The 19,536-nt window shown below is 37.9% G+C and overlaps 4 protein-coding genes across 4 annotated transcripts; 3 read left to right on the forward strand and 1 right to left on the reverse strand.

The window, feature by feature from the left end:
- The first annotated feature begins 1,368 nt into the window (after positions 1 to 1,368).
- Positions 1,369 to 3,400, forward strand: LOC131019082 (uncharacterized). Its single transcript, XM_057947765.1, has 5 exons — positions 1,369 to 1,967; positions 2,091 to 2,311; positions 2,378 to 2,673; positions 2,824 to 2,979; positions 3,389 to 3,400. The coding sequence occupies exons 1-5, from the start codon at positions 1,369 to 1,371 to the stop codon at positions 3,398 to 3,400; spliced, it is 1,284 nt and encodes a 427-aa protein (XP_057803748.1).
- Positions 3,401 to 7,769: 4,369 nt separating this feature from the next.
- Positions 7,770 to 12,399, forward strand: LOC131015014 (uncharacterized protein At1g32220, chloroplastic). Its single transcript, XM_057943207.1, has 10 exons — positions 7,770 to 7,963; positions 8,978 to 9,110; positions 9,215 to 9,303; positions 9,794 to 9,849; positions 9,947 to 10,002; positions 10,689 to 10,782; positions 10,987 to 11,066; positions 11,669 to 11,711; positions 11,872 to 11,963; positions 12,053 to 12,399. Exons 1-10 carry the CDS (start codon positions 7,917 to 7,919, stop codon positions 12,230 to 12,232), a joined length of 870 nt encoding a protein of 289 aa, XP_057799190.1. The 5' UTR covers positions 7,770 to 7,916; the 3' UTR covers positions 12,233 to 12,399.
- A 422-nt stretch (positions 12,400 to 12,821) lies between these two features.
- Positions 12,822 to 15,885, forward strand: LOC131015015 (transcription initiation factor TFIID subunit 10). The gene is made up of 6 exons (XM_057943209.1): positions 12,822 to 13,221; positions 13,306 to 13,370; positions 14,969 to 15,031; positions 15,163 to 15,217; positions 15,285 to 15,335; positions 15,535 to 15,885. The coding sequence occupies exons 1-6, from the start codon at positions 13,120 to 13,122 to the stop codon at positions 15,613 to 15,615; spliced, it is 417 nt and encodes a 138-aa protein (XP_057799192.1). The 5' UTR covers positions 12,822 to 13,119; the 3' UTR covers positions 15,616 to 15,885.
- Positions 15,886 to 17,754: 1,869 nt separating this feature from the next.
- Positions 17,755 to 18,818, reverse strand: LOC131015016 (agamous-like MADS-box protein AGL29). The gene has a single exon (XM_057943210.1). It carries the CDS (start codon positions 18,652 to 18,654, stop codon positions 17,815 to 17,817), a length of 840 nt encoding a protein of 279 aa, XP_057799193.1. The 5' UTR covers positions 18,655 to 18,818; the 3' UTR covers positions 17,755 to 17,814.
- Between the last annotated feature and the right edge of the window lie 718 nt (positions 18,819 to 19,536).

Genomic DNA, 19,536 nt, shown 5'->3' on the forward strand with positions numbered 1-19,536 from the left:
AAGACTTGGTTTGGCTTAATGGGGCTTTTACAGGTTACATTAAATCTGAGTTTCTCTGGGAGGAAGTTCGAGAGGAAATAAATAGTGAATGCGCAGGTTGTTTTAAGCTGAACTCCCTCGGTGGCAACATGGTCCTAATCCAAAGCAGCAACGAGCAGACGACCGAGGAAAATCTCAATAAACTTAACGAATGGAGAGACTTCTGGCTGCAGTGGTGGAGGCCTTGGAAATCTGTTGATATCAACTATCAAAGAGTTGTCTGGACTAAATGGACCGGAGTCCCGCTACATGTTTGGAATTCCCGTTTCTTCAGTACGGCAAGCGCGAGGTTCGGGTTGCTTCAGAAAATTGAAGAAAAAACAAGAACGAAAGAGAGGCTGGACGTGGCTTTTATACAGATGTCTACTGGGTTCAACTCCATCGGAAACATACTGAAATGTAAAATTGACGGTGCTTCGTTCCAAATCCGGGTGGAAGAAATGCCCTATAATTTCGTTTCCCCGGAGGAGGAGGTGTGGTCTTTGGACGAAGATGCTGACTCAGAATGTTCGTTACAAGATATCTCACAGTCTCCGGCGAAGGCTTTCATCGTCGAGTCGGAAACAGAGGACGGTGAAGGAAACGATTCGGTTACTCAAAAAAACGGCGTCTCGGAACTCGAGGGGAAGGATGTGGAAACTATTGGCCCGTTCTCACATTACTCTGACACAGATAAAGGAAGCCAAGTCCAGCGGGTTTCCTCCGAAGGGACTGATAAATCGCCTTCAAATAGCCAGAGACTAGAGGTAGAGAGATCAATGAAGGAAGTAGAAACGAGAAAGAGAAGGAATTTCAAAATGAACTTGAGGGGGAGGAGTGCGATACCTCGAGGGTACCAGATTCTCTCACTGCGGGGGTTGTTTCTAAGAAAGGAACGGCGAACAGACGAGGAGGAGTTTCGAGGAAGAAAACTCAGAAATCAAAAGCCACCGAAAATCAGCATCAAGTCTGGGGTAATTTCATTGCTGATATTGAATCAGAGGGTGAGATGGGCAAGAATGGAAGCGGCTCGCGATCTACTGAGGCGAATTGGGAGAATTCGGAGAGAGATGAAGATACAAGAACATGGCTCTTTGCCAAGAAGTTGGGTTTGTCGAGCAATCAACAAGACGCGGTCATGATCGAGCAATTGAAGGAGCAAAGAGCAAAGGCAGGACATCCGAAGGTCGTGGGTGATATTGAAACAGGTTTTTAATGAATATTTTATCTTACAACATTAGAGGCTTGGGGAGTTCCATTAAACAGAGTGATATTGGAGAATAGGTTAGGAAAAATGCTTTAGATTTTTGTTTTGTTCAGGAAACCAAAATGGAAATTTTCTGTTCCTCAATGTGTGATAAGTGGTGGGGGAGGAGTAATTTTGATTGGGCTGTGAGGGAGTCAGAAGGCAGATCGGGTGGAATACTATCGGTCTGGAACAAGGATAAGTTTGTGGCAACTAGTAAATGGAACGTGACGGGGGCTGTTATTGTTAATGGGATTTGGCTACAAGGAGGCCTGCATTGTTGTTTTGTTAATGTGTATGCGCCCATGGGAAACACCGAAAAGGAATCTTTGTGGGATACATTACAGCTCATTGCTCTTCAAAACAAAGACTCTTGCCTGTGTTTTCTTGGCGACTTCAACGTAGTGCGTGATCCGGGAGAAAGGGTGGGGAAAGGTGCTGTCTTTAATCAAGCAGATGCAAGGTCTTTTGACGCTTTTATTCGGCAAAGTAATCTGCTGGAAATCAGAACACAGGGGAGAAAGTTTACGTGGTATCAACCTGGTGGAGGATGTAAGAGCAAACTAGACAGATTTTTCGTCAACGAGAAATGGATGCAGGAATGGCCGGACACAGTCGGAAGGGGGCTTCAGAGATCAGTGTCGGATCATTGTCCGATCTTCCTGACTACAAAAACCAAGAACTGGGGACCCAAACCTTTTAGGTTCCTCAATTCTTGGCTCTCCCACCCAGATTTTTGCGCGTTGGTAAGGAAATCTTGGGATGAAGCTAAGATTGAAGGATGGAGTTGCTTTGTGTTCAAAGAGAAATTGAAATTGGTGAAAAGTGCGTTGAAAGAGTGGAATCTGAGGATTTATGGCAACATTGAACACGGATTGACAGATCTTAAGGATGAACTTCAGGAGCTGGACATTTTTGATGACACCTTTGGTCTTGAGGAGAGAGAGACAATCAGGAGAAATGAATTACGAGCAAAGATTTTCCTTAAATCCAAAGAAAAATGTAGTCTTCTCCAACAAAAGGCGAAAGTCAAATGGGTCAAGGAGGGTGATCTGAATACTAGTTTTTATCACAAAGCAATTGTTGGGAGAAGAAAGAAGAATGAAATTGCAGGGTTTGATGTTGGGGGCTGCTGGATCGAGGATCCAAAGACCATTAAGGAGAACGTCAAAACGTTCTTCGAGAATCACTTCAAGAAGACGCCGCGCGTCCTACCTATGATACCGGGAGATTTCACTGCTCGGAAAGTTTCTGCAGCGAATAATGCGGAGCTGATCAAAACTTTTTCAGAATCAGAAATTAAAGAGGCCATTTGGAGCTGTGACGGTGACAAGAGCCCGGGACCGGATGGCTTTAACCTCAAGTTCTGGAAAGCGTCATGGGAGATTATCAAAAAAGATTTTTTAAAGGTGATGACTGAATTTCACTCCAATGGCAAAATCCCTCGGGGATGTAACTCTTCATTCATTGTTCTCATTCCTAAAAAAGAAGGAGCTTGCTCACTTGAGGAGTTTAGGCCTATTTCACTTATTTGTAGCCTCTACAAAGTCATTGCGAAGGTTTTGGCGAATAGGATGAAACAGGTCATGGATTCAGTTATTTCGGATAATCAGAGTGCCTTCATTGGCGGCCGTTACATCCTTGATGGGGTCGTGGTTCTAAATGAAGTAATCGCGGAGGCTACTAAGAAGAGAAAAGGGAGGATTATCTTCAAGGTGGATTTCGCGAAAGCATATGACTCCGTCGAGTGGGATTTCTTGGATTTAATGCTTGAAAGAATGGATTTTGAACCATTATGGAGGAAATGGATCCGAGGTTGTATCTCCTCAGCGACGACGAATATTTTGGTGAATGGATCTCCATCTGGTGAGGTGTGTTTAGAAAGAGGATTACGGCAGGGGGATCCGCTTTCCCCATTTCTCTTTCTTATTGCAGCGGAGGGGCTCCACTCTTTGATCACGAGAGCTGTTGAGAAGGAGCTGATTAAGCCGGTAAAGGTAGGAAATGATTACATTTCAATTCCGCATCTCCAATACGCCGATGACACGGTCTTCTTGATGGAGGAGGATGAAAGAAATGCAGTGGCAGTTAAAAGGATTCTCAGAGTGTTCCAGCTACTGTCAGGGCTTGCCGTGAATTTCAAAAAATGTTGTCTCTTCGGAGTTGGGGTCGAGGAGGATAAGATCGAGAGGATGGCGGCTGTTTTGGGTTGTGATGTAGGCTCCTTACCTTTCAATTACCTCGGTATTAAAGTGGGTAGCAAGGGCAAAAAGGTTGCTGATTGGAAGTACTTGGTTGAGAAGGTGAGACAGAAAATCGATTCGTGGAAAAGTGGGAAGTTCTCTCTCGCGGGCCGAGTGACCTTGGTGAAGGCTGTGCTTCAATCTATACCGATTTACCAGCTCTCTTTTACCTTTTTACCAAAATCAATTGTGAGTTCTCTAAATGCTTTACTTGGTAATTTTCTGTGGGGAGGGGGTTATAGTAAAAGTGCGATTGCTTGGGTGAAATGGAAGGTGCTTTGTGCTTCAAAAGATGAAGGAGGCTTGGGGCTTAAAAATATTGAATGGTTTAATCAGGCACTTGTCGTTAAATGGTTGTGGCGGTACCTTACTGGAAGGGACATGCTTTGGGCTAAAATTGTTAGGTCCATTTATGGTGAGGTTGAGTGGGGAGAGACAGGTCTGGAAAACGCGGGGAAAGGTAGATTTAGAGATGGGTGGTGGCCGAAGATCGTTTCTGCGGCGGAAGGGGTGAGCAATTTTTGGTTTGTTCAAAATTTGAAGCCAAAGGTGGGGGATGGGAAGACCTTTAAATTCTGGAGTCAGTGGTGGGTTGGACAAAAACCGTTGAAGTTTATTTTTCCTAGACTTTTTCGGTTGAGTGATAATAAAGAAGCTGCAATCTGTGAAGTTGGGGAATGGACTGATACTGGATGGTGTTGGGATTTAAGGTGGAGAAGAGAGCTATTTGAGAGAGAGAGGGAAGGAGTTTCGGAGTTGCTTAGCCTTGTTTCTGGTACTAATCTGTGTGCAGGTAACAAGGACGGATGGACATGGAGTGGCGACATCGGGAGAGGCTTTACAACCAAGTCCGCTTATGAAGCTATTAAAGATCAAGCAAACGAGACTACGGAGGCGGTGGAGGAAACTGATATGAGTACGAAGGTGTGGAAGATCCCTATTCCAAACAAAGTCAAGCTTACCGCATGGAGAATTTTGAAGAACAGAATTCCGGCGTGTGACAATCTCTTGAGAAGAAATGTGATGTTGTGTGAAGTCGAGGTGGGATGTAACGCCTGTTTTCATCGGCAGGAATCCACGAACCACTTGTTGATCCACTGTCCAAAGACCTCAAAGGTATGGGAAGCAATCTTTCAATGGCTCGGAGTCAGCATGGCGCAGCCATATGACGTGTCCTCGCACTTTCAGTTCTTTACTAGTTTGAGTGGCCGGAAAAGAAATAAGAAGCTCTTGATGGCTCTTTGGTGTTGTACTACTTGGCTTATTTGGAAAATGCGTAATGAGAGTAGATTTGAGAACAAAAGATGGGAGAGTGCAAACTTGTTTGGAGAAATCAAAGCTAGAGTGTGGAGTTGGGGTAGAATTTTTGGTTTTGTTAATGATGGAGTTGGGATTCATAGGTGGATGTCGAATGATGAATCCCCGATGATTTTGTAATCTTCTTGGTACTACTGGTGCCTTTTCGTTTCTATAATATTTACTTTCCTTATCAAAAAAAAAAAGTTCATACTTTTTAACTTTAGGATCTCATTTATATTTTTCAACAAAAATGGTATAACTTCCATTATCTTTAAGAAAATAAAAAAAAATATATCTCTCACATTTGGAACCACTCTTTAAAAGTATCCCAATCCTTTTCAAAAAAATTGTCGCAGGCACATAATTAATTAAGTGCAAAGCTAAAAAAAGTAGAAAGAAACCTTTAAAAAACAGCATTACATAATCAAGACTGTGCAGCATAAACAGTTAAATGATAACATGAATAAACATTATATAGATATGACGATTTAAAATTGTGTGTTAAAGATTGGAGGAAGAAATTGCTAAAATTTCCTTTATAGGATGCATTGTTGAAAAGAAGTGTAAATTGTGTAATACAAGGTGCAAGTAGTCAAATGTATCTGAGTGTTTTACGGGTTTATCTCTTACTAATATTGTCGAAATCTTTAATCCTACATCGAGGTTCAAATTTTGAATGATGAAGATTTTAAAAAAATATTATATATATATATATATATATATATATTTAAAAGGCATTCAAAGACTCTCATTTGTGAAGGTCATTGGTTTACTTTCGCCTTCTCACTTTTGTATGGGTAGTCGTCCAGTCTACGTACAATTAGTTTTCCATTTTTATGTGGTGTAAATGTCCCGCACGCATACGAATGACTTATTTGATTATATAATAGATATTTGTTGCAATTTAAAAAGAAAAAAGAGAAAAGGAAAAGAAGAAGAAGAGTGATTTGAAAGATAAAACATGCAATATTAAAATATTATTATCTTTGAGGAAGGAGAGGGTGTTGCACTGTTGCAGATTTTGGGAATTCTGAAGAATGTAAGATCTAAAATTGAAAAGAAGTTGGGATAAAGGACAACAAAATAAATACTTGAGGGATATTTTTCATTCAATATAGTGCTAGAGTTCAAAGGAGTTTTTATATACTCCCTCCGTCCCACGAAGCATGACACAATTTCCTTTTTGGTCTGTCCCACGAAGCATGACACATTTATGAAAATAGTAAAAAAAATGACCCTTTATTCACATTTTCACTTTTCCACTTATCACACTTAACACACAAATTACCAATTTTTTAATTCATGTGCCGAAAAGAAGTATGTCATGCTTCATGGAACAGAGGGAGTATATAATTTCCAATATCAAATTAATAATAGTTGTAATAATGAGCTTTGTAGCTTAGTGATCAAATTCAATTCCAAAACACCCACCCCCAGACTAATGTGAGCAGTACAATTAAACCCCACAGTGATTATGATTATGATTATGATTATGATATAATAATAATTAAATGGCGCCTGCTGGGTATGCGGTCTTAATTATTTTATTTTCTTTGAATAAGTTTCTTGTTGAACCTTATATTTACTGGATCTTTATAAAATATTGACCCCATTTGGGCTTCTGAAGGGTAAATTTTTCTTTTGATTATATTAAATAATTTTACGTTTTTAAAGATTACGCCTCTTAAGAGCCAAGAGCCCGATTATAGGTCCAGTGAAAATAATCTAAATGTATAATGGGCCGCATTTGAATTGGCTGTCTTGATTATTTGGGGTTTTGCTCGATATGTAATTGATTATAAATTATAATATCACACTTTAGACCAACATTTTGTTCAAAATCAATTCGATTTACGTAGATTTTGTTGGCAGATAAGTAGAGGGTTGTAAATGTACAGATGTGCTCGCAAATTATTTGAGATTATTTTTTTTAAAAAAAAATTATCTGAAGCTCGATTTGATAGTAAATGAATCAAGTTCAAGTCTAATTTCGAATTTGATAATTTTATTGAGTCGAGCTCGAGCATGTCAGTACTCGGCTCGTTTGAGCTCGCGAACATGTTTGAATTCGATTGTTCATAAACATGTTTGCAAGTCTGTTCGCAAACATTCAATCGAGTTAGTGTATGAGTCGTAAGCGTATCGACCTCGAGCTCGAATAACATATATAATTAATTAAAATCAAGAGCACATTTTGAACATCTATAAATCTTTTCCTAAGTTTTTAATGAGCTCGAACATCATATATACGAACATCTAATGAGTTGAGATCGATCTCAAACTCAAACTCGATATTATTAAGTATCACATGAGCCGAACTTGGTAATTAGGTGATTAGCTGAGCCCGATCAACAAAACAAAAACTCTAATCGAACTTGAGTCGAGTTCAAACACCCGAATATTTAAATGAACCGAGCTCGAATCTACTAGTATTCAACTCGGTTCGGTTCGATTCGTTTACAACCCTATTGTTAAGTATATTATGCTATAAAATATTTCTAAATTAAAGAATTTTGAGTAACTTTATTTCAATTATCAACTACTCCGTTTGTGTCCGCAAAAAATAGTTTATTTTTGTTATTTTTTGATGCTCATAAAAAATAATTTTTTTTAGGAAATTTTTTACTATATGATATACTATTTTCTTCGCTAACAATATAATTAATTATTATTATTATTATTAACACTATTTTTTAAATATTTTTTTTTCTTTATTTGTAATACACTTAATATTTTTTTATTAAAATTTGTGCTTCTTAAAAGACTATTTTTTACGGTAGAAAAGAGTTTTTTTTTAGGGAAAATTATGAAGTTACTTTTAGGTGACATAGAATACCTTCTCACAATTGTAGAGCAAAGTCCCAATGCTAGGCCTAAGAGAGACCACATCTTCATGCTACGCGTCGCCGTAGTAACTCGCCACGTGTTCTATCGCTCCTAACTCATAGCGAACTTCTCGATCGTGCTCTATGCAGAAATTAAAAATTAAATCAAAAGGAAAAAATACATAAAAAAAAGAAAAAAGAACCCCGAGATTGTTCTGTTTCTCTCTCACGCAATATAGGTCTGCACCGATCACGCTACAAAATTATAGTATTTGCTTCAACAAAATGTCTCGATTAATTCAGTATTCGAAGCTCTCGCTTCCCAGATTTTCGTAAGTTTTTATATTTTCGACATTTTTTTTCGTTAGAAAGTGTAATGTATGTTTTTGCGGACGCTTTTGTATTTTTTGGTGTTGTGGATATTTTAAAGAGCTAATTATCGTTTTGCACGTTTGTTAGGAGATGAGTTATTATGGTGTTTCCTGCTTAATTTTGGTGTTTTTAGTTTCTTTCATTTTTTTGTGCGGGGTGAATTACAGTGCTTGAGTTTGCCATTGTGTGATCGTCGTGTTATTATTCTGACGCGACAATTTTTTGCACTCAGCTTTTTTTTTTTCCCCAAATGTGAAGTGGAGGATTTTTTTTTTTTTGGTTGGTTACCCAAATAAAGTAGTGGTACTTGGTTATTGTTGAGCATCTGTGACCTGTGGGTGAGCTTCTTTCGAATGTTGAAATTGTGTGAGCGTGTAGGGATTTTTGCCAGTATTAGGTATTAAGAAAAATAAGAAGGAAAAAAACAAAAAATGCATAGATGTTAGTCTGAGAATTTCTTATTAATATTCTAGGTTTTCTCTCTGTTAGGTGTTTTATTCTGGTTTGATGCTAACCTTATGTAGGAAGAATGCTATATGAAATAGTTATGGTATGGTTGTTTGTTGGGTTAAAACAATTTCTATGACTGCTTTAGAAATGAGATTTTAATTAATTGTAAGGGAAATTTTGCAATGTTAGACTTCCTCGGGAGAAAAGCATATTATTATTTGATCACTCCGCTACCTTTACTGTACTTGCTGTAATTTTATACTGATCAAGTCAAGAAAGTTTATTGTCTTAAGAAGTATGTCAAAATGTGCATTGTGTGCTTTGAGAGAAGATATTTTCATGGTCTTTCAACATACCAAAGATTCAAATTACTAGGACCTATCAAGAAAGCAAATGCAACAAGCTTCTCAAACGTGGAAATTGTTTGTTTTGGGTGTCAAGGGGGAAGAAAAGGTCTTCAGATTTTATTGATACTGTGTGTAGATATTACTTGCTATTCTACTTACTGCTTTACCTCAAAACAGTATAGCTGCATCAACAAATGGACGATTTTTCTCTACCGGTCCTGATAAACCTACTAGCCCTAATGGTTATGTTAAAACTGATAAAATTGAGGAAGCGGAGACAGTCGAGGTCCCCCCTCCTCCAACAGAGAAGGTAGGTCTTTGACTCTTTGGTTATTGAAGAGAATCTCTCACGTCTTAATAAATTTATCTAGGTGCTTCATTATGTTTTGCTGTAATTTTTGGTTTATATTTCAGTTGCTTGTGCTTGGGGGAAATGGATTTGTTGGTTCTCATGTCTGCAAGGAAGCTTTGAATCGTGGTTTGACCGTTGCTAGCCTCAGCAGGTTTTCTATTGTAAATTTAAGAACATTTTTTTGGTCTATCTGTTCATTGAATATGTGCCTGGGTGATTGTCTGCCAGTTGATTTGCATTCAAATTCTATAATTACATATTTAGTTCCTATATACACGCTGCAGTATGCAGTTGCAATACTATTTCTCTGAGATAAAATTTGGGTTCCCTTGATGAACATTTTCCTGAAATTGGAAAATGAGAATGTAAAAAATTTCTTGAAATTTCTTCTATCACACATTCTTGATATCTGCCCTGGCTTATGGTATACCGTATACCTAAAAAGCTTACCTTTGAGTTGAGTCCAGAAAATGCTAGTTTATATTTATGAAGATAAAATTAGATTGGAGGAGGTACCTCTGTGTTCTCAAATGTCATTTTAATTTTATTTTTTGCCAATGTATTATTTTTCTATTCTAACTCTAAGTGGATTTGTCACATCTGCTGCTCACACCTCACAAACCAGTTTTGTCCATCTGCAGATCGGGCAGGCCCTCGATACAAGAATCCTGGGCTAACAGTGTGATGTGGCATCAAGGTTTTGTGATTTCTCTGTTGTATGCATATGCTTCTCTCTGACCCCCCTTCTGATTGGAGGGCATTTACTCATTTGAGTTTCATTTTCCTGTTTGAAGGTAACCTTTTCTTGACTGAGTCGTGGAAGGATGCGCTGAAGGGAGTTACATCAATTGTGCGTTCTCATTTGCCTCAGATTTTGTTTTTGTTGCATAATCTCAAAATAAACTGAAGATACATCAGCCACAATTTAATTTATTAGCAGTTGCATTTTATTTAGTAGTGTTTGTGTTTGTTGCATGAAATTGGATTATTTGATATGATAGTTGGAGTGAGGTCTGTCTTGTGTGCAAGTGTATTTACAAGTTAGCTAGGCTTTTCACCTGTAGACATTTGAATTTTGTGAAGATCTCAAATCATACCTTATAACGACAAAAGATTACATGATATCTAATCTAATATTGGATATGGTCAAGCCTTACAGTAGTTTTACAGAAGTGCATCCTTCTGTGCTGTGCTTGACCCATTTTCTCTAGATGTGGTATGGACTGAGAATATGATTTGACTTGCTCAACTGTACAGACTCGATCCTTTTTTATTCACATATTTGTTAGATGCATATGTAGGTAATACAAGAGAATATAGCAATTTAAGCATTTTAAACTCCCTAGTTGTGCTTGTCAACCAGTCCAACCTCACTGTCTGACTGCAATGAGTCAGGAAGGATTGCTTATATTGTTAATTGTTCTACTAGAACTATTGCCCTGGATTTTCTTGTATATTAATTTTGACCTCATACTTCATAGATTCAAGCTTGATGTTGTTTAAGTTGTTCATTGACGAAAATGCTTTGCTATACAGATTTCTTGTGTTGGTGGATTCGGTTCCAATTCACAGATGTACAAATCCAATGGAACTGCAAATATTAATGCTATTAGAGCTGCTTCAGAAGCAGGTGCTTCTTATGCTTTTCTTTTTCTTTTTCTTCTTCTTTAAGCAAGTCGTATAACTGCTGCTTGACTAGAGGAGTCCATAGATTCTCCCTGAATATTTTTGCTTTCTCTAGCCAGGGTCTAGTGACTTTACTATCTCATTCTCTATTTGAATTTCATGGATTGAGTTCTAGTCCTAATACCTTTTTTTTTCTCCTTATCTGTAGGCGTCAAGAGGTTTGTATACATCTCCGCTGCTGATTTTGGTCTTGTAAATTATCTTCTCCAGGGATATTATGAGGGAAAGGTATGACGAAATATCCTGAGTGCCTACACATGTGAAGTCATTGTTGATCCCAAGTGGTGGAGTACATGAACCATTCAAGAAAGAGTTTATACATTCTTATACCACTTCAATGAGCATGTTCAAAATTATTTAATTTTAATATCCCTCACTCACTTTTTTTATGAAACTAATAAGTAACAGAGGCAAAGAGAAAATAGATATTCTGGATTACAGTAATCTTGGAATAACTTGAAATTGAAAACAAGGGTATGATAATGTGCAATTATTTTATATAATTTACTTATTCTGAAAGATAGCTTCAATTTTAGTAGAATATTAAGAGATTTGTTGGGTTAGGAGTCCACTTGAGTTGCCCTTGTTAGAAGATTCTTTGAACATCTGAAATTTTATGTTTGTGTGTCGTCTAAATTTTAAGTTTGTCAAATTTCTAAATCATGCTAGGTGACTTGGGAATTGGGCTTTGATAATTTTAGATACAGGAAGGGATGTAGCAAGACTCATGTTAGTTTTAAATTAGTACAGTGTACAGATGAATCTAAACTTAGCAAATTTCTTGCATATCACACTGTATATCTCTGACGCCAGTGTCTTATATGGTGCAGCGAGCCGCTGAGACAGAGCTACTCACCAGGTATCCATATGGAGGTGAGCTGCTGAGACTGACTTTTACTTAATGTTGTGTAATCCACCAATCAGCCTAGTTACTTTTCTCAATATAGTCGAGTTCAAAGACCGCTTGGCTGATCATAATTCTAAATTGAGAAAGTCATTCTCAACCTTATTGAAAGTTCCTCTTGTTTTACAGGAGTGATATTGAGGCCTGGATTTATTCATGGAACTCGTCGTGTTGGGAGCATGAAGTTACCACTTAGTGTCGTTGGTTCCCCTTTGGAGATGGTGAGGCTTCATTTTTGTATTTATTAATCTCTGTGTGTGTGTGTTCCTTTTTCACTCCTTTGAAGCTGTTCCCCATTGATGATGTGCAGGCACTCCAGTATACTAAATCTCTCAACCAGATTCCCCTTGTTGGTCCTCTACTAACCCCTCCGGTTAATGTCAACGCTGTGGCTAAGGTTGCCGTGAGAGCCGCAACTGATCCCGTTTTCCCACCGGGTATCATTGATGTGTGGGGGATCTTACGATACAGCCAGCAGCAGCACAGATGAAACATTTCTTTATTTCTCCAGAGTCTGCTTATTTTGAGGCCTCAATAATAGATTACTCCTAGTTTATTATAAGTGAGATGATGGTATGCTAAGACTCATTTTCATAAAGAAATGTATCATTTCTCCACAGATATTAAATTTTATTGGATTCCCTGTTACAGGCTAAAGTTCACTGCATTACACTTGGTAACTAAATTTGAATTTTGAAACAGTGAATGTTTGATACTTCTACTAAATTTGAGAATAGAGCCAAACACTCTCTTCTAACTTTTTGACAAACAAAATGTTTAGTGTGCGTGTATTGGTCAAGCGGTAAGGATTTGATGCTTAAGATCAAAGATTTTGGGTTCGAGTTCCTTGTGTCTTTTAAATTTATTTATTTAATACTGTTAATTTATATATATTAAAAAAAGACAAAATGTATAAAAACAAGACGAAAGGTTTATCCCTAAAAAAACAGGACGAATGGTTGAGGGCGGACATTTGTAATTATAGTTGATTATTAATTAAACATAGTAATTACAAATTAATTGAGCTGTGCTTAATCATTGCAATATTTATTAAGATTTAATTAAATGCTAGTTGAGGTTATTAAGAATTAAGCGGGAAACAGATGATCAAAAGGCAGGTTGGGAAAATCCAAATCCGGACTTGGATCGAGTCGGGCTCCAAAAACCGACCCGGAAGCTTATTTTCCCGATCGAATACTTGATTAGCGACCCGATGTAGGAACACTTATTTATAACTCAATTCAGTCCAAGAAATAAACAATTTTCCGTAGTTTCGCAATCGCTCATAAATCCACCGGGATCGTCGTGTTTGAGCTCACGCGCCGCTTCCAGCGCCGCCGCTAATTGAGAGATAAGTTCCGAGGGAAGGACAGTGCAATGAACGGCCAAACCAGCCATCAGCAACCGAAGGATGGGCGCCACGACGACGATACTGCGCTCACAGAGTTCCTCGCTTCCTTAATGGACTATACCCCCACGGTAATAGTCGCTATCTACATCTCGCCGTGTTACAATTGAAATTTTGTATCCGTTTTGTTTGTAACTAATTATGTTTTTACACAGATACCTGATGAATTGGTGGAGCATTACTTGGCTAAAAGTGGATTCCAGTGCCCCGACACCCGATTGTAGGTATACTCTTCCCTTTCCTCGTAATTTGCCCTAGATCGGGGGCATTGTGTTGAGAGTGAAATAATATCGGTTTAGTTCGAATTATTCTGCAAAGATCAGTTGCTGAAGTTTACTACGATTATTTTAATTTACATTTATTCCAATTGTTAATTTGTTTGTCGCCCTCTCTTGGGAGGGTGATGATTAGCTGCGTCTTTCTGCTTACATGCATGAGAATGGAATAAACGTCTTCTTGTGTTAATTTTCTTTGATTGTGTGCGTATGACTTATTCAGTTTACCAATTTTAGGTTATTCTGTTTTACGATTTTTGTAAGCTGATTACTAAATTACCTTGAGGCAGTATGTTCTGCGTGAACATGTAAATCGACTTATTACACGATTACACTACTGGAACCTTTTCAAGTATTTATCTGGAATAGCTTGTCTTTCCAAATGTTCATCTTGGTGTAGCATTAGTGCTAATTTGTGGCTTTTAATTTTTCTTTTATTTTTGCATTTAAAGTGTCTTGATTTTAAAGTACATTTCCAACAAGGACAGTACGATACTGATAAACACTTTTCTATTATAAAAGTAGGCTTTGATTTTTCGAAAGCTCTCTTGTGATGGTGGTGGAGAGTTATGAAATAAACTGAATATTCTTTCAGGGACGGATCTTTTTGCTTCAAAATATTTTACTGCTATCTTGTAATTCAACTTGATAAGTGTACACAAAATGATTCCTGGGATACATGCATGTATTTGTTTGATATATTTTTGAAGAAAAAAGATTTCAATGGTTCTGGTTCCATACTGGAACAATCAGCATGGTGTGTTACATATGTTGCTAAAACCTAAAATGATGTGAACAATTGGCAGTATTTGTACTTTATACATTTTCTTAAAGATCTGAGGAAAAGATAACGAGGTAATATTGGAATTCCGGAAATGACTGGTTAACATCAGTATCATATGCTCCCTCCGTCCACGATAAGTGTGGTCGTTTTGCCATTTTTGCCCGTCCACGATAAGTTGTGGTCTTTCTAATTTTAGGACATATACCCTTATACTTCACCTCATTCACACACAATATTTACAAAAAATTCATCTCACAAACCATTTATTAATTACCTAACAAATCAATTCGGTGGGATCATTTCTCCACTTTATTCACATCTCCCAATATTTTCTTAAAACTCGTGCCCTCCCATCCACACCACACTTATCGTGGACGGAGGGAGTATGTTTTATATATGTTCTAATAGAGGACTAGTGGTGATGAAATAGTGGTATGCATACATCGTTAGTCCATATGGGAGAAAAGTTGTGCCTGAAGAACTCTGGTCTTTCTTTTCCACTCCAAGGAAATCTTTGCCAAGCAACAATTGTTTTCTTGGTAGACATTTGGACTTTGCATATGTCAAAATGTTTTGAAAATAATAAAGTTCTTTTCTTATACATCTATTAATATTATGCATAAAATCAAATGGTGTCCTTTCAGCCACATGATCTCGCTGACTGTTTTGTTTCTAATTTTTCCCCTTTTATTGTTTACCGATATACCTATCTTTCTCTTGTTTGCCGGTGCGTCATGTTTTCTTTTTCTTTCTCTACAGGACAAGGCTGGTAGCAGTTGCAACACAGAAGTTCATTTCAGATGTGGCTACTGATGCACTTCAGTATGTTCTTGTACTTTTCTCTTAGCAAATTGTACTTGAGAGATAATCATTGTTTGTGTGGTTCATTTTGATTCCTTGCTGTTGCTATCTTAGTGATTATTGGATGAATGTTTCGTTGCTTCTCAATGTAGGCAGTGTAAGGCAAGGCCAGCAGTAGTCAAGGACAAAAGAGATAAACAACAAAAGGTTGATAAATATGATTTTATATTAATTTCAATGGTCTTTATTTGTTTTAACAATTACTTCTTAATAGGAGAAGCGTTTGATCTTGACGATGGAGGATCTTTCCAAGGCTCTACGCGAGGTAACTTCATTTCATGTGTTTTTACTACCCTATCATATAATTCAAAGAATGCCAACACTAGTTAGTTGAACGGTGGTGGTGTTTTCAGTGGGTGAACCAGCAGTATTGCGACTGAATCAGCCATCGCACACCACCTCATATTAATCAAGTTATTCTTTCTCATTGATAGTAACTGATTTTTCTTCCATGTTTGTTTCAGTATGGTGTGAATGTCAAACATCAAGAATATTTTGCTGACACTCCATCTGCTGGTTTAGATCCTGCTTCGAGAGACGAGTGATTACTTGTCCGAACCACTGAATACAATTGGACCTGTATACCCTGAATCTGAAGGTTTGTTCAGTTGGTGTAGCAGTCTCCATCTCTATCTTATCCAATCTAAGTTCAATTACTGGAAATTTCGAATGTTGTGCAATGGAAATATGCTAAATTTCAGTTGTGAAACGTGTGCAGAACATATTTTTGTGGATGATACTTTGTGTTTGTTGTCCGCTTAAATATGAAATTCATCCAATTAATTCCGGAGATGGGGGCCTTCTTCGCTGTCTCATACACGCTGTTACAGATTTTCTGTTAAATATTTACTGTATTGTTTTTACTCAAGCTCAAAAAGTTTCTCTTAGCACCCCCCTTTTTAGATGGATTTTTTTGTTAAAATTAGTTGATACGTTTTAAGATGTCTCAGGGGGAAATATAAAATAGCTAGCAGTATTTTTTTGCCTTTATTTTTTTTGATATACAATATCATATCTTGATGCTGAATATATAGTAAAAGAATTAACCAAACTGTTTGTGTTGGCTTAGCGTTAGTGTGGTTAGTGCTCAAGGTCAAAAATCCTGGATTCGAGTTCACAATGATGCAGTCTTTAATTTTGTTATTTACTTGTTAATCAACAAAAAAAAAAGAAAAAAAAAATTAACCAAACTAGTATGGATTAGACCGAATGCAAATCAATAACCAAACTACTATATAAATTAGATCATATCTTTAAAATAAGTTTCAATTTACATATTATTGGGTTGTCTATTATGCTCCACAAATACTTGGAGTGTGATATGTCAACTTACATAGCAAACATATTGACAAAAATGGCTTAAGAAATATTTTTAGTTAATATACTAGTAACATGTTTGACGCTAAGAATAATAATACTCCCTCTCTCCCAATGAAAGTGGTGCGCTTCTTTTCGGCACATAATTTAATGAGAATAAGATTATAGTATAAAAGTGTGTAAAGGTGTGTTGAACCACATTGTTTATAGTGTAAAATTATTACCAAAAAAGGAAATGCACCACTTTCGTTGGGACGATTCATAAAGGAATACGCACCGATTTCGTTGGGACGGAGGGAGTAATAAAATACTAAATAAATGAATAAATAAAAAACTGGCCTAGAAATTCCACAATTTCTAGCTAGGGATGTCAATCGGGCCAGCCCACTCGGTTTCGGGCCAGCCCATTCGGTTTCGGGCCAGCCCATTCGGTTTCGGGTTATTTTCGGTTCGGGCTAGTCGGTTTTTTTATTTTTCGGGCTAAAATTTTTCGACCCTAACCCTAACCCACTCGGTTTCGGGCTGGCCCGTTCGGGTCCGCAAGTTTTACGATTTTTTTATATGTTTTTTTTATATATATAGATAATCATATTCTTTTAATAAAAAATGTCGTATTTTTTAAATCAAGACATTTCGCTTTATTTTAGATACAAAAATTAGTTTTTTTTAACATAAGTTTACATAATATCTAACTTTAATTTCTTTTTTATAAAAATTGTATATAGATTTAATATAAATGACTATCTTTCTTTGACTTTTATATCATAGATGTTTGTTATTAACCGTTGGTAAAAATCAAAACATATTCTACAAGCATCAAAATGCTATTATTGAATTAAAAAGTAAAGTATTAAAGTTTAAAAATCAATTATTAAGAATGTGTTCGGTTAATCGGGCCAACCCACTCGGTTTTCGGGCCAACCCTATCGGGCTCGGGCTATTTTCGGTTCGGGCCATTCGGGCTAAATTTTTTTCGGGCTAAAAATTTTCAGCCCTAACCCACCTTTTTTATCGGTCTATTCGGGTCGACCCGTCGGTTTCGGGCTTTTTTGACATCCCTATTTCTAGCCGAACCACGTTTTTTTTTTTGATGAAATTACATTATAAATAATACAAACTACACATACACCCCACCTAGTGGTTATTGTGGCCGAGAGTACTCGAACCTGTGACCTCTTAGACAAGAGGCAACAACCCCAACCACTAGGCCATCTCAAGGGGATAACCACGTTGTTTTACAGACTACAGTAGATGGTTAAAGAAAAGACGTGATCACGATTTCACTTGGAATTGAACTCAAGCACTTTGAATATATGATTATAGTAAATTTCAGATATCAAAATGATCATTTCATACTGCATGGAAAATGTAGTAACATAGATGAAGAAATAGTAGAAATAAAAGAAAACACATTTGCCATAGCTAAACTAATTCCCCTCTCGATTGAAGGCAACAGCTTCTTCTTCCCCAGCAGCAGGAGAAGCAGATGGAATATTCACAACTCCCGAAGCAAGAGGAAAACACAAGTTTGTCGACGGAATACCCTGACTCCGCGGCACCAAATTAGGGCACAAATGTCGACCACCTTCACCACCACCGGACCCATCCACATGCCCCGCCGCCGGAAAAACATTCTGCCCACTTCCACCACCACCACCACTCCCTCCGCCACCCTCCGGACTCACATAATACCGATACTGAGGCGCAAGGACGCGACGGTAAAACGGATCCGCCGCCGCCGCCGACGAACTCGATCCTCCATTCCGCAGCCGCGCCACCTTATCCTCAACCCGAGCTTTGAAATTCCCGAACCACGCCGTCCACTGCCTGACCTGCTCCTTATCGAGGGCGTCGACGGCGGTTTCCTCCCACCAGGCTTTCTGCCTGGCCTGATCCGCCTCGTCGAGGCGGCGCTGGTAGTCTCTGAGGCGGAGCTTCTGGTCGAGCAGGTCGTCGAGGCGCTTGTTGAGGGCGTCGATGCGCGCTCGCGCGTGGGTGTCGATGGCGCGTGCGGAGTGGCGCGTGGGGCGGTCGGGGTGGAGGTAGCGGTCGAGGACGGAGTCCATGGTCGGGGAGAAGAAGGAGAAGGGGTTGTCTGTGGGCGAGAACACGATGACGCCGACGTCGGCGCCGCAGAGTGTGCTGAGCTCGCTGGCCTTCTTGAAGAGGCCGAGGCGCCGCTTCGAGAAGGAGGCGTAGAGGTCGTCTTGGTTCTGTATCAGCCGCATTGGGATCCTCTGCCGCCCCCTTGTCTGCCTCGCCGCCATTTTTATTCTGCTACTTTTTTTTGTCACCTTAAATGAGGAAGAAGATGATATATGTATTGTGCTCGATCGTGTTGTTATGGCGATTTTTTATAGAATTTTGAGTAGGTGAATTAGCCCTAATTAAATTATAATTCGACATTAATGAATCGTGATCAGATTGTGTTTCTGGGTTATTTTTAAATTATAATATGGATTTTGATTTTATGGTGTGATTATTTAGTCTGATCAATTTACAAATATTATAAATATGGTTTGTACTTATATTTGTTGTTTATGAACAACGAATATAAATTGTTATACGAAGTTGTTCATGAACAATGAATATAAGTTCATGAACAACGAATACAAATATGAACTTAATAGTTCGAGTTAAAATTTTCAATTGATTAAAGCTAATATGTATTGCCGGAAGTTGATTTGGCATTAAATGTAATATGAAGTTGTTGTATCTATTGAAAAGAATGATGACGTTGCTAAATCAGGTTCCGTGATACATGCAAACTTCAGTTAAGGTTAAAGTCCGCGCGCATTATATAATTTAATAACAACGTTTAAAATATACTCCGTGTAGGGAATGGTTTAAATGAGAATGATCATATACTGTGATAATGAGAATTGATATGAATAAGTCAATATATAGGGCTGAATAAATTGTTGGTAATGCATGAATAACCATTCAAATTTAGATTTAAATTAATTCTAAAGAGGTCAAAAATTTCATCAATTAACTGAATTACGAGCAGCTTATTCAATATTATAGTGATGTGCGATTATGTATTAATGGAGATGGGATCTTTGCTATCCGATAAATCTAAGGGGGATTGATGTTTATTTTCTATTTGTTTTTGGAATGTGATATTACGGGTAACCTGATTTAATGGA

This window comes from Salvia miltiorrhiza, chromosome 3 (assembly GCF_028751815.1).
Source record: "Salvia miltiorrhiza cultivar Shanhuang (shh) chromosome 3, IMPLAD_Smil_shh, whole genome shotgun sequence".
NCBI lineage: Eukaryota > Viridiplantae > Streptophyta > Magnoliopsida > Lamiales > Lamiaceae > Salvia > Salvia miltiorrhiza.